The sequence below is a fragment of the Castor canadensis genome, chromosome 2 (genome assembly GCF_047511655.1).
Source record: "Castor canadensis chromosome 2, mCasCan1.hap1v2, whole genome shotgun sequence".
In the NCBI taxonomy this organism is placed as follows: domain Eukaryota; kingdom Metazoa; phylum Chordata; class Mammalia; order Rodentia; family Castoridae; genus Castor; species Castor canadensis.
The window spans coordinates 139,700,532-139,715,967 of NC_133387.1; the positions used below are offsets into that span (position 1 = coordinate 139,700,532).

The 15,436-nt window shown below is 37.7% G+C and overlaps 1 protein-coding gene across 4 annotated transcripts in view; it reads right to left on the minus strand.

Moving 5' to 3' along the window:
* The window catches only part of Atp8b4 (ATPase phospholipid transporting 8B4 (putative)), a 258,513-nt gene that overhangs the window by 61,247 nt on the left and 181,830 nt on the right, over positions 1 to 15,436 (minus strand). For all 4 annotated transcript variants that reach the window (XM_074065913.1, XM_074065915.1, XM_074065914.1 and 1 more), the window contains 4 exons: positions 10,308 to 10,496; positions 5,076 to 5,194; positions 1,896 to 2,060; positions 963 to 1,074 (listed from right to left, as the gene is read on the minus strand). In XM_074065913.1, coding sequence (XP_073922014.1) covers positions 963 to 1,074; positions 1,896 to 2,060; positions 5,076 to 5,194; positions 10,308 to 10,496 — 585 coding nt within the window. The remainder of the gene's footprint in view (positions 1 to 962; positions 1,075 to 1,895; positions 2,061 to 5,075; positions 5,195 to 10,307; positions 10,497 to 15,436) is intronic.

Here is a 15,436-nt window from a genome sequence, read left to right on the forward strand (position 1 = left end):
AAAATTGAAGCTAAGTAATAGTAAATTCATAGATATTTCTAATAATCATACAGCTGTACCCGTAGATCAATGCCTCACTCTGCAGAGGTTCTATGTGATCAGTACTCTATGACTACCAGAGGACTCCACACTCTAACACTTATTTTGTGTAACCAGCCATTTTGATGAGAACTGATTTATCCCATCTGCAAATCCATCAATGTTCAAAAACATACCTAACAAGTGGATAGAATGTTTAAAATAGCTGTGTGCCAGCTAATTGGATCTTTTGGTTTACTAATGACCAAACACAAAATATTTAACTATTATATTTAGCAACAGATTCAAAATGTATTAGCCCACTTTTCTTTCTTAGGAAAACAATAATCTGTATATAATAGTTTAGCATTTTGTTTTCTTAAAAGTAGGTCAATTCTCACTGTACATTGCATGGGCAGTCCTGGAATTCAACCTAGCTGTACTGGTATAGCTATGGCAATTGTTAAAATACTAAAATCTTTCCATAAACAGCTGTTTCCCTGACCTTCTCAGAATCCTGCTGACCATTCTTGACCCCTCCCAGACCTACCTACCATCAAGAAATTAAAGGAACAACCAGAGGTGCTAATGCCCACTTCAGCACTGTGCTAATATCTGTCCTGGCTGGGAACAGTGCTCATGTTAACCAATTGTTAAATATTTTTAATATCACTGTTTTCTATTGGTGTAAGAGGCAAGTAGAATGAAACTCTACTGACCTCAGGGACACTACGGAGGGTATTTAATTAGTTTGGCTTTGTTCATTTGTTTTCAAATAGCAGATTCTTGCAATATAATAGCTTTCTTTATTGTATTTCAACCTTTGCCCACATGGAAGACTAGATAAATATCTAATTAGTTAAGGTTTCTGCTCAATTAAAATTTTACTGTAGAATTCAACTCCCCGTTTGTCAAAACATTATCATCATTCATTTTCAAATCACCTTGTTTGTCTCCTGTTAGAACCCAGATCTTAATATTGGCTAATGATAAACTTGTAATCGTTTCAATAACACCTTCTTGTAACTTATCTTCTATAGCTGTGGCACCTAGTAGCTGCATTGGAAAACAGAATAGGTTATGTTAATGCATGCATGCAAACAATATCTGAAACATCTATGGCTTTCAGTCACAGAGTATGAAGGTCTAGGAAGTGCAGACAAAAACGATGGTGCAGTGACATGGTAAGCACCCTATCTTGTACAGAAGCAGACTGCAAGAACTCCAAAAGGAAGTTCCCAAATCAAGCCAACTTAATGGCAGGGTTACTGAGAGTTACAATTTACATGAGGAAATGATTTGCTCAAATAACATTTAGCAGAAATGGTCAGAAGCCATTCAGGCTTCTAATGACTTAAGAACTCCCCAGCTACTTTCCCATGTATATGCAGAGGAAAGCCTGTATACCTCATAGTCAGGAAAGTAAGCACAAAAAAGTAGTCACTGCCCTACATCAGCAAACTAGAAGATGCCATAATAAGGAGTGAAGATTCCTGTGCAATTTTCTTCCAAAGATGAACAGGATATGCTCCTTAGTACTCACAGTGACAGTTCCTCAGCCACTGGAGCCTTGGGAAGAGTGGTTTCTAGAATAGACCACACTCTGAATAACACAATGTTTTAGCCCCAGTATTCATAGTAGGTTTCCCTGCTCTAAAAAAGTGGGAGTCTACTATCTTTGACTCTTGGAAGACTTCCAACTGCATAAGGTACTGCTAATAGAAACAAATCTCTAGGAACATTAGGCCCACACATGGCAAACTCAAAGCCAACATATAAAGTTTGATTCAGTGTCTGAAAGATCTGCTGAGTGCAGGATGATGTAGCCACTGGCTTATTCCAAACACATATTATCCTTTTCGCTTCTAAATTTATACCATCAAATCTCTTTCAATTTCTTCATACAGTCCACATATCTGTTCTTCCCTCTTGTCTATGGCAGCATTTGCATCTTCAAGCATCTTATGCCACTCTTTAAAGTACTTATCATCCAGATCTCTGTAAGCAATTGCCAAGGTTCGAAGGCCTTCCCCTGCAAATTCCTGCCAGAGAAGACATTGATTTAGGAACCAGTAGAAAACAAGTACACAAATAACAACTACCATGATAACGGGTGATAAGTTTTCCACTCAGATTCATTTTTTCCCAAGAGCACCCCTTGACCACCATGACTCTAATTTTTTGTCTCCTAAAACAGGGGTGGGGGACAATGTTCGTATTTTGTGTTTTATTTCTATGAGGTTAAAATCTTCAGAGGAGGTAGTTCTCCCCTTAAAGAGATCTAAATGCCTGCTTAAGTGTCCTTGTTGAGAGGTGATCAATGGTACCCATGACTTGTGATAGCCATTGGAAGTAACATATATTGGTTTCCAGCCTTTCCTTGCATGAAGGAAGTGTTCCTGGCCAAAACAGAGACCCAGCCTATTTCACAGCCCTTGGCTTCCAGTGAAGAGAAAAGGATGCTCAGAGGAGCTCTCAAAGTCTCTCTCAAAGAACTGAAGGTGTCTCACCAAAGTCTTATGGCCTTCCTTCAAGTAACTGAGTCTTGCTTTTGTATATGCTTGAATATTTCCATAATAAAAAGTGAAAAGTAAATAATTATTAAGTAGATGTTAAGTAGGCAGGTAACAGGAGTTTAAACATGTTACTTAAGGCTATAATAATAACCTTTAGAGGAGAGAAAGGAAGAAAAGTTAACAGAAGCGGTTGCTTCTGAGAACCAGGACTAGAAGCGGGGAGGGACTTTTACTTTCTAGATTCCTCTGTGAAACTTTTTATTTTATCCTTTGTGCTAAATTAGTTTCACTTTAATAATAAAATTGAAACTCTGAAGCCACCATCAAGTCAGGTTAGTTCAAAAACTCATTTTTAAGGAAAATTGTGTTCTATGAAGTTAGTATTTAATAATTTGACAAATATTAGGAAATAATACTTTTCCTATAGTGGCTCTGTAAGCTGACACTGTCAAATGATACCTCTGGTGCTTCATCCTTGTAATGGGGAGAGGTGGGATCGGAGATAGGTAACTGCTAAGAGTTTCACACAGTTAAAATAGCTGGAACCATACATGGATTTTGCTGGGGAAATGCTAAACCCTCCCACTTTCCTTCTGCCTCTGATGGTCATTTGATGGCCCCTACAAGGCAAGCAGAGCATTTTCATAGCCATGACTGCTCCTTTGGGCACTGCATTAAACATGTCCTCTCTGTTGAGTTCTGGTGTGTGGTACAGACAGAAGTTATGATCAGGTATAAGTTAAATCATGACATACCTTAATTAGGTAATTAGAAAAGTCCATGCATAATGCAAGGAGGAGAGTTAGCCCAGAGAGGCCATGAGAAAAATTACGCAAATTTATCACACAGGCAGTTGGTAACTCTTTGGATATTGCAATCACACTTTACAAGCCCTGTCTTCCAAGACCACCACTGGGTCCCCTTCTGATCTGAAAATCTAGTTACTGCCTTATAATGATCTTTTGTCTTCTTAATTCGCACAAATACTTCTTTGCCTTTAGCTTGCAACCCCACTGGGCATTACTACTGCCTTCCTCTCTGTTCTGTACAACAGTGAATCAACTCTAAGAAGACCTTACAAAATGGAACAGATGATTTAAGTTATTTAATTAGTGCATGAAACATAATTTAATCCTAAATGAGCATTTGAGCAAGGTCTTTTCCTATCATTAAACAATTCTAAATCAATCATTAAATACAAATTAAAAACCTCAGAATCTAGAAGCCAAAATGAATAAAGTGAATGAAGCAAAGAGCAAGTCAAACTGATCTGGCCTAAAAAATTTTTTTCTTTTGCATGGAAATGTAAAAAGATCAAACTAGGTTCCCTATACTTTTGTATGAAAGGAGACTATGTGAAAATTCAGAACCTTGGTGTTTCAGTTATGACAAAAATCAGATCATTATGATTCCAATGTTATTTTTACAGAAAAAAAAATAAAAAGTAAAAAGACCATGCCAGCCTTCTGGAAGAGATTAAAAGAAAATCAAGAATGCTCTATTGGAAAGACAAAAACAATAACTATGTTTGTAACCAATATTACTAAACCATCATTTTTAAGCTTAAAGTCAGGCATAGTTTTATATTTTGTTTGTCTGTTTTTTAAAGGGAATGTTTTACATTAAATATAGGGTCAGACAAAGCACATGAATCTTCAATAATTGTTACAGGAAAAAAAATGAGAAAATGAGAGTTTTGACTCTTTTCCTCCAAAGTTCATATGAGATTAAATGGAAGTTCAAACAAATATTGGACAAATACTTACACCAAGCAACATTCATATTAATTCGTAGGCCCTTACTCTTTAGAGAAAAAAAGAGAGAAATGCAAAGACTGCCTCTACTCCCTTCAGAAAGCTTTTGGAAAGAAATTATGCAGACCTTAGAATATATGGGTTGAGTGTTATATAAGACATAAAGGACTCATCATAATTTATAACATGAATAAAAGAACCCTTGAGGAAAAGTTGGCTCCAGAGACTATTTTTCCTCACCATCTCAATACAACTCTAAACTATTCCCCAGGAGTAATCATAAGAGAGTCTATTGGTAATCACAACAGAGTCCATTGGTACCAGACACACCAGAACCTAAGGAAGAGGGGAAAGAGGGGATGTAGCCCAGTAATGTATACATATGTAAGTAAATGCAAAAACAATAAAATAAAATAAATTTTAAAAAGAGCCAAAGGCAAAGCAACTCCCCAGACTCTCTTCCCAGAAGTGTCCAGTCTCCCAAGAGGAACAGGGTTTGAGTGATGTCTGTAGGTGGTCCGGCAGCTCCTCCAGGAGCCTACACTGTGTGGCTCCTTCAGCTGCTGTGTTAATCTGCCTGTGGTGCGACCAACTGCCCTGACTCCAGCAGGGCAGGGAGGGGACATCATGTGCCAGTTTCTAGACATTCATTGGCACAGTTCCCTGTGGAACTGCTATCCAGATGCCTTTGATTTCAGAAGTCATTCAGCTGATAGTCTTTAAACAAGCTCTAACTAAAGAAGATGGCAAAGGGGCCATTATGTTAATGGTAAGATGAGGCACTTACACTGAGATGGTCTGACGTCAAAGACAGAAGGTCCTCTTCATTGGAAGGGTGAAGTTTTTCAAACAGAACAGTATCTGCTCCTTTGGAATAAAGTTTTATCTGCCCAGCTGGGTTCCGAACTGAAAAAAAAAAGTTTGGAAAAGCATATTATAATTAATGAAATCTGTCAAAACTAGACTCTTCCAGGGCTCTACTCAGTGCTTTGGAAATGGGCATAATGCTTGAGTAAAACACTCAGTGCCTTTTGTTAGAGGTCACTACCTAAATTACTTGACTTTATTCTTTCTTACCAACTTAGAAATATGCTTTCTACTGGAATCCTTTGATTTCTCAAACTCAGAAACAAGTGTTTTTATTCTGATGCATATGACCTTCCTGTTTTCTTAGCCTATCATTGCTAAAGAAATGAAAATTTTAAGTCTTCTGTATGGAACAGAATTGAGAACTTTTTATGAAAGTTCCTGGTGTGAAATGCAAGACCTATGCTCAAATTGGTATCAATGTTAGGCCAAATCTCTATATGGAATTCTCGCCACTCAAACCATAGTTTATGTATTAGTTCTTGGTCCTGAATGATTTCTTTACACCCTTTATCCTTGGAAAAGCCCATTCATTCTTAGTGGTTCATTCTTGGGTGAATCATGCCTAAGCATACTTCACAGAGGGCTTTAAAAACCATTTGACTTCCCACTTGAAGTCTGTTATTAGTAGTGCTATATTTTTCACCTATCCCCGAAGTTTGGGACTGATAGTCTTTACTAGACTCCCTTTATCTCCAATCTCACTATTGGTTTAATGAGATACAAAATTTACAGTTTTATTTAAAGGAATATTACTGCCAAAGCACAACAAGCTTCTTTCCCCTCAAACGAATTCTCATGTCTGCTTTAGCATTCATTCTGTAGAGATATCACCCACCCGTCATGTGGCTTCTGAAAAACTCCTCAGTGTACACATGAGAAGAGTAAAAAGACAAACAACAGTAGTTCCATAATGAAAAGACTTGTCCTGTGTATTCTCTGAAAAAATCTCGAGGTTCCCCAGACCCACATTGGGAACCACTGGCCTAGAGGAACCATATACTCTAACTCAGCTTCTGTATGTAAAAAGGCAACATTTAAACCCTGTAACTGCAAAAGTCTTTGCTGCTGTATAATTTTCAGATTCAATGTATTTTCCATATTTGATGCTTTCTTTTAACCCAGCATTCACCATTTAAGTTTGAGTTTACACAAATCCAATTTCATGGAAGCCTGCTTAAGTTTATTCAGTAAATATTTCTTTATAAGTTCATCAAGTTTTATATCTCTTTTTATCCAAGGCTTCTGGTCATTTCTGTTCAGGGTCAATAAAATCTCAGTCATTTCAAAGGTTTCTGAAACAAATTAAAAAGAACATAATTGTTTTAAATGGTCAAGATAACTTATGGCCAGAGTCTGGAAAGAGGTTGTAGTTTTTAAGTCATAAATCTTCTCTTGCTTATCCTTTAAATAATGAACAGAACTCTGTTCTTCAGACATTTACTCAGGATCTATGTCGCTTCCCATCATTCACACTAATTCTGGATAACTGCATTTATGTTCATGGCTTCAGTTTCCATCGACAAGTTGACTGATCTCAAATGTATAACCCATACCATCTCCAGCACTCCCTTCTGATGTACACATCCAGCTGTCAACTGAACATCACTCAGATATGTCCAGACACTTCACACTCAATTGGATACATTTATTCTCTTCCAGTCATCTGCTGCTCTTCCTATGTCCCCAGTCTTAGCAACAAGCGTCACCAATTCATGCAGCCTTCCAAACCAGAACATTAGGCATCACTTATCATTCTCCCTCCCTACAACCTATATATCCAACTGAAGCCATGAATTTCTCTGTGCCACCCTCACTCTTCCCCAAATTATCACACTAATTAAACTGGTTTAATTATTCCAGTGCTGCCTCCTTTCAAACTCAGCATCTTCATCACACTGCTGCTTAGAATCCTGAAATCTGATCAAAGGGCATCTCCCCTCTGCCCTTAGGTCAAGTTCTGTCTCCTTACCATGGCATAAATTGAGCTCATGAAAATCCAACCTTTCCTACCCTGCTTCTCCACATTTTCAGGATACAGTCACACAGAACCTCAGTTTTTCACATTCTCCCTTGGCTTCAAGTCCTTGGAACATAATAGGTACTTGAGGAATTGCTGCTTAAGATCAATTATATTATGTAAAATTCACTGAGAGTGGTAGCTATGCCTTTGTGACATAAAGGGGAAAAAAGGTCAGAAGTGGCTTCCATACAGATGCAACAGCAACACTGTGAATGGTGATTAGTGATTCCACTTTGTGATATCCCAGTTGCTCATTCATCCACAAAGAGAAATGCAGGTAACACAGCAGTATGATTTGTGCTCTTATAATCTGTTTTGTTTTGTTTTGTTTTGAGACAGAGTCTTACTATGTGGACCAGGCTGGCCTCAAAGTCACAATCTCTTGCCTCAGCCTCCTGAGTGCTGGGATGACAGGTGAGTACCACCAACACTGTATTTGAAAAGCTTATAGTTGAATTTTTAGCTAAAGATGTTGTGAGGACTTTTTAGGGAGCTACTGCAATTTATTCTTCTTTAATAATTATCTGCCTCTTAAATCTAAGAAATATCTTGGAATTTTATATCTATATTTATTCATGAAATCAGTACAATCAGTCCTTCTAAAACTATGCAATAAGAATTACACATTTGCTAATATAGGAGATTCTGTACCCTCTGAAAAAATTCTACAGAAACCAACTTTTACTTAGATACCACTGGCTTAAATCAAGGCTCTTGCTCTAAAATGAAAGCACAGCTGGTATTAAAGACAGAAAGAAAGCATAGATGAGGAGGGAATGAGAAGAGGAAGAGGCAGAGTAGCAACAGCAGCAAATGTCTGCACCTTCACAACAGGGTATTGTCCCCACAGACCAGCCATGTGACAATCATGAGACTAGCTATCAGCACAACAGAGACTCTTCTACCCTACTAGAGTCCCTCTCAAATTCCTCCTGATTAAAAACCAAACAGAACCAAAATGAAGTCTGTGAGACACCAGGCATCTGTGGTGGAGCATTACCTTTCTTCATATGGCATCCATTAAGTCAGGGATCTGATGTCTGCGGTTAGGCTGCTATTTCTCCACAGCCTGTAATGGTGACCAACACTGAGGAAAAGCCAAAAGCCTCTCTGTGTAGCAATCTTAGATTTTTGTCAACACCCTCAGAGCAAAGAGAAATCAATTCTGGGCCAAGTGAGCATGATGAGGCCTCCCCTGAGGATGGACAGAGAAGACAGCTACTGCTGATGTGGCGCTAAGCCAACACCTAGAGCAGACATGTGCTCCTCCGCAAATGAGGACTGCTTATGGCCTGTTGTCATCAAAGACAAAAACAAACATTCTCAGATGCTGTTTGGCTTTTACCTGCTGAGAGCAATCATTCAGGACTAGCTTCCAGTTGAGACTGAAAAGCCTAGCCTTATATATACACGTTTTCCACACTAGATATTTATTTAATGCAATGATTTGGGTATTCATAAGTACTGGATTGAATTTTATTTAACAAATATTTATAGAGAATCTGTTGTGTGCCAAGAGGGGTGCTTGTCCTTGAGCAATATAAGAAGACTAAGGCACCGCACGTGCCCTAAGAGAGCACCCTATCTATTGTCTGGAAAAATCATGAGTCCCAAGGGATGGGCATCCCACCAGTGTTTTGTACAAAGCACTCTGGGAAACACAGGAGGGTGCATTTATTTGGAAAATGGGAAAAGAGAAAACAAATGACATTTTAAATTGAACATTACCTGATGAGTAGGAGTTTTCAAAAAAAAAAAAAAGAGAGAAGTAGGGAAAAGGGACTGTCCTAGATAGCAGGAACAGCATGTGTAAAGGGTATAAAAGAATATAATGCATCCCAGGAATAGTGAGTTCTAGTGAGGCTATGGCTCAGTTTAAGAAATAGGGCTGGAAGTGTGGCTCAAGTGGTAGCATGCCTGGCTTGCAAGCATGAGGCCCTGAGTTCAAAACCCAGTACTGCCAAAAAAAAAAAAAAAGAAAGAAAAGTAAATTGACTCAATGTCAGATTGCAAATAATCCTGCATGTCACCTAAGAACTTTATACTTTAAAATCTGGGAAGTAATCAATTCTTTTAAGCAGTAGCAAAATTAGGTCTGTGTTTTAGAAAGAGTACCCTAGAGTCTGCAGAGGCAATTATTTTAAAGGGAACATTTTTAATGATAGTGCAAAAGTAAACAGTGAGAATGGCAAGGGACAAAATCTGACCTTAGAAATTCATCTGTGATGGAAAGTGTAAAAATGGGCCGGCAAAATCAGTAGACATCACAATATCAATGGTATCTTTAAGGAAATAGTATGATGGTGGAGTTGTGGGATGAAATAAGGAGCCACTGTTGAAGGAGAAATCCAAAGTACAAGCAAAGGTGGGTAGGGAATGGAAACAGGAAGAACCTTCAGCTTTGAAAGGGAATAACAGTATTTTTCCTCTATCAGGAATGAGAACAAGTAAGATATCACTTAGAGATGAAGGAGGAGATGGGGGGGAGATTATGTTAACAGTTTGTCTTTCTGAGACTTCATGAGGGCATTGAAACAGCACTGAGGGCTAGCACTGAATTAGGAAAGCATGGGTTTGCTGTGGTGCTAAATAAAATATTAGGTGATCCTCTCCAGCAACAGTGGTGAACAGAGAAAATGAATGATACGAGAAGGATACTGATGATATTCCCAACAACTGGAAAATGCCATGCAACTCAGAAACTTATCCTGAACCAGTACTGTGCAGTGATGAAAGGAAAGGGTTCTGAGTCAGACTTCCTAGCTATGAACCTCCAACTACGTCACTTCAAGCTATGCAACCTTGAGCATGTTATGCCACCTCTCCATGTCTCAGTCTCATTACCTGTGAAATAGCACCTACTTTGTTAGTGTTGTGTGACATATTGGTTCTTTCAGGTAGAGAATTAAGAACAATGCTGGACACAATATAGTAACAATCAGCCCTTATTAATGTTAGCCACACATTAATGCAGTTTTGAGTTAAAGTTGAGGATCACAAGAGTTCACAAAGGTACAAAAAGTATCACAACTTTTAGCACACAGCCAAGAGTAAAACAACCCCTGCAAAGCAGCAATATAATCACAGTACTATCCAATGATCAAAAATAATCTGAACTACCAATCATACCTATGACAGACATCCTTTTTCGGATATTGTTGAAATCCAAAAAGGCAAGCAATTGATAAGTAACAAGCGTTCCCAATTCTTCTATTGTTATCGTCTCTGGGGTCCGAGACTTAAAAATGAATCCCAAGTTTCTAGCAGCAGTCACTAAAGCCCCTTCATCAGGTGATTGAACTTGGTAAATCAGCTGTCCTAAAAGGGAAAGAAACAGGTATATCAATACTGAGAATAACATTCATAGAACTGCCATGCTCAACTTATTTTTAAATATTCAACACAAGCATTGGTTCTAAAAATCTTTAACATGCTTAGACCTTGCTATTCAGCTGCTATTCAGCTGAACCAGGTATTTGTCCTCTGGGATACTATAGGACTCTATGCATACTATCATGTATGCCTGGTCATCTTATAAGAAAAGATCCATTTCTGAGCCTACCTCTCCATGTGCTGAAAGTTTCTTTGGTTAGAGACCTTTCCATTTCAGTGACTAGAGATGAGCCATGATGGTTTCCCAAAGTAAAACATTTTAATATTTATTAACTCAATAATCCTCAGGGAAAGCTTTTGCAATAATAAAGATTATTAAAATTATTATTTCCATTTTATACCATTGGGACCTATGGCTAAAAGAGGTGATGTGATTTTTTTTTTTTGAAAGATCACACCATAAAGAACCATGAGGGAACAGATACTCTGAGTTACACCTCAGCAAGTCGCTAACGACCACTTTATGAGAATGCATACAAGAAACCTACCAAAATGTAAAGAATCAAACCAGGATGTTAATACTGCCAAAAATTTGAATTAGAAAAAGAGGGCAGAGATAGATCCATAATTACTGATTTATGTGATAAAAACACATAAGAAAGCAAGTTGTATATTAACACAACTTAATACTATGATTCCTTATTTTAAAACCTCTGCTTGAGAAACTAAAGCAGATACCTTAAAAGCAACTGAGGCCAATAGGAGAAGGGGACCAGGAACTAGAGAAAAGGTTAGATCAAGAAGAATTAACCTAGAAGGAAACACACATGCACAGGAAATTAATGTGAGTCAATGCCCTGTATAGCTATCCTTATCTCAACTAGCAAAAACCCTTGTTCCTTCCTATTATTGCTTATACTATCTCTTCAACAAAATTAGAGATAAGGGCAAAATAGTTTCTGCTGGGTATCAAGGGGGTGGGGGGGGAGGGAGGGGTGGGGCGGGTGTAAGGGAGGGGGTGGGGGGGGAGGGAGGGGGTGGGGCGGGTGTAAGGGAGGGGGTGGGGGGAAGGGGAAGAAATGACCCAAGCATTGTATGCACATATGAATAATAAAAAGTAAATGAGTAAATAAAAATAAAAAAAATTAAAAATTAAAAAAATAAAATCTCTGCTTGTCTACATATATTAATCTATGCATGTACATGCAAATGAAGTGAAATGTTACCAGTGGTTACTTCTGTGGGGGTGAGATTGGAGTAGTTCAGAAAGAAATGATTAGCTTTGCCACTTGATATAATAACCATGAAATAATTTTTGGTATTCCAAAAAGGAAAAACACTTAAAGCAACTGCTTGATCTACCTATAGAAGGATATATTAACTTCCATGTCTGGCAACTTAGTAGACTGGATACCAGGACCAACCTCTTCTGATACAAACAACTATAAAAATATTTTCATATTCTTGTATTCATTCATTAACTGACAAGAAAGCAAGAATTGTTCAAATCAAAGACTATGAAAAAGAATATTGGTGGTATTTAAAAAAATACTAGTAGAAGAGGGAAAGGAGGGAGGATGGGAGAAGAAAACAGAGGGGTGAATGTCACCAAAGGATATTACATGCATGAACAGAAAGATAATGGAACACACTATTTGTACAATTAATTTGCACTGATAAAAAGTTTAAATAAAATAAAAAATTGACAAAATACCATAGCCATATTTTCTCCTTGAGGGTGTTTTCTGAACCTGCAGAAGTTGATCGTGGTTTCAGTCTCTAGAGACTTGGATTAGAAAAGGCATAATGAGGGCCTTCCAAAGTGAGAAGTCTAATAGAGATCACCTCTTAAAACTGAGTCCCCCCAATGACCACTCTCTCAGTATGGGTGAGTTGGGCCCCCTTTAAGAGGCTTACAATGAAAACCATCTGTCTAGAACCCTGCTAATAATGATAAAGGAAAAAATTCTGCTGAGACTTTATGACCAAAGACTAGCTTTTAGATAGTTAGATAGATAGGTAGGTAGGTAGGTAGGTAGATAGATAGATAGATAGATAGATGATAGATATAGATAGACAGATACACACATATATGCATCCTAAGTTTACAGTATCTGGGTAGCCTAAAAGAAATCAAGTTGAAAATTTAGTTCAAGATGTTCCCACATTAGGACATTGATTGGTCCAAATGTTCAAATCTTTCTGAAAGAACCAACTGAACTCAAAGAGTTCAAAGAAAAAGTGTCAATTCAGAGTGAAAAGTCATTAAAACAACAATAAACAAGACAAAATATGAGCCATCAAAAACAGAGTAAACATTCGCTGGTAAATGGATGGAATTGGAGAACATCATTCTGAGTGAGGTTAGCCTGGCTCAAAAGACCAAAAATCGTATGTTCTCCCTCATATGTGGACATTAGATCAAGGGCAAACACAACAAGGGGATTGGACTATGAGCACATGATAAAAGTGAGAGCACACAAGGGAGGGGTGAGGATAGGTAAGACACCTAAAAAACTAGCTAGCATTTGTTGCCCTTAACGCAGAGAAACTAAAGCAGATACCCTAAAGCAACTGAGGCCAATAGGAAAAGGGGACCAGGAACTAGAGAAAAGGTTAGATCAAAAAGAATTAACCTAGAAGGTAACACCCACACACAGGAAATCAATGTGAGTCAATGCCCTGTATAGCTATCCTTATCTCAACCAGCAAAACCCCTTGTTCCTTCCTATTATTGCTTATACTCTCTCTACAACAAAATTAGAGATAAGGGCAAAATAGTTTCTGCTGGGTATTGAGGGGGGGAGCGGGAGGGGGTGGAGTGGGTGGTAAGGGAGGGGGTGGGGGCAGGGGGGAGAAATGAACCAAGCCTTGTATGCACATATGAATAATAAAAGAAAAATGAAAAAAAAAAAAAAAAAAAAAAAAAGATGTTACCATGGAGGACTGGATGAAAGATAAAAAAAAAAAAAAAAAAAGATCTTAAAAAGCTTTAGATACTAGAAAGGTGAAAAAAAAGCACACGCAATTTTATAGCTTTCAAGAAATAACAGAGGCATGAAATTAAGCAGATTTGAAAAAGAACCAAAGACCTTATAGGACAAAGTAGTAACGTTGGAAAAACAGCAAAACTTCTATAATATATCCAAGAGAAACAAAGAAATGGAAAACAAGAGAATGTTTAAAAGACCAGAGGATAGCGAGAAAATGTTACACTGAAGATCTAACATGACAGAGAAATGGATGAGAGGCAATTATTTAAAGAGAGATATGGCTGAGAACACTCTAGAAGTGATAGAAGATGACATTCTATAGATTCAAGAATCTCAATGTATCCTAAGCAATGTAATTTTTAAAGAAAAACACGCCCACCTGTACCGTGGTGTAGGAAAGAAGGAGAAATCTTAGCATAGCTAGGAAGAAGAGACTGATGACCATCAAGCCACATTTATACTGACATCTGACTGCAGAGTAACAGAAATAACAGCCAGAATTCAGAGGAATATCTTCATTATGCCAAGAGAAAATCGTATGCATAAATTACATCTCACAGAGAAAAATATGATTTGAAGAATAAAGGAAAGTAGTAGTCATTTCAAAGAAAGTTGTTGAGAGTTAACCATTAGTAGGTAAACTAATTTACAGCTATATACCAATTTCTAAAAAATAATCTTAAAGACAACAGATTAAAGATAGGACAAGCATTGAAGAACATAGACGTTAATAAATTTATGGATTAACCAAACATTGATCACAAAAATTAAAAATAACATCTGTGGAATTTGAAAGAATGAAAACGCATTGCAAGGATACATGGAGAGAGTATTTTTATTTATTATTTATTATTTTTTTATGTATGGCGGGGTTTTTTTATTTTATTTTTATTGTTTTATTATTCATATATTATTTCTCCCCCGTCTAGAAGGTGTGTGACCTTCTAGGTTAATTCTTTTTGATCTAACCTTTTCTCTAGTTCCTGGTCCCCTTCTCCTTTTGGCCATACTTGCTTTTCAAGTGTCTGCTTTAGTTTCTCTGCATTGAGGGCAACAAATGCTAATTTTTTCGGTGTCTTACCTATCCTCACCCCTCCCTTGTGTGCTCTCGCTTTTATCACGTGCTCATAGTCCAATCCCCTTGTTGTGTTTGCCCTTGATCTAATGTCCACATATGAGGGAGAACATATGATTTTTGGTCTTTTGGGCCAGGCTAACCTCACTCAGAATGATGTTCTCCAATTCCATCCATTTACCAGCGAATGATAGCATTTCGTTCTTCTTCATGGCTGCATTAAATTCCAGTGTGTATAAATACCACGTTTTCTTGATCCATTTGTCAATAGTGGGGCATCTTAGCTGTTTCCATAACTTGGCTATTATGAATAGTGCTGTTAGATAAATGGGACCTCATAAAGCTAAAAAGCTTCTGTTCATCAAAAGAAATGGTCTCTAAACTGAAGAGAACACCCACAGAGTGGGAGAAAATATTTGCCAACTATACATCAGAGAAAGGACTGATAACCAGAATATATATGGAATTTAAAAAACTAAATTCTCCCAAAACTAATGAACCAATAAATGGGCAAGTGAACTAAACAGAACTTTCTCAAAAGAAGAAATTCAAATGGCCAGAAAACACATGAAAAAATGCTCACCATCTCTAGCAATAAAGGAAATGCAAATTAAAACCATGCTAAGATTCCACCTCACCCCTGTTAGAATAGCCATCATCAGCAAAACCACCAACAACAGGTGTTGGCGAGGATGTGGGGAAAAAGGAACCCTCTTACACTGTTGGTGGGAATGTAGACTAGTACAACCACTCTGGAAAAAAATTGGGAGGCTACTTAAAAAGCTAGACATTGATCTACCATTTGATCCAGTAATACCACTCTTGGGGATATACCCAAAAGACTGTTACTCCAGAGG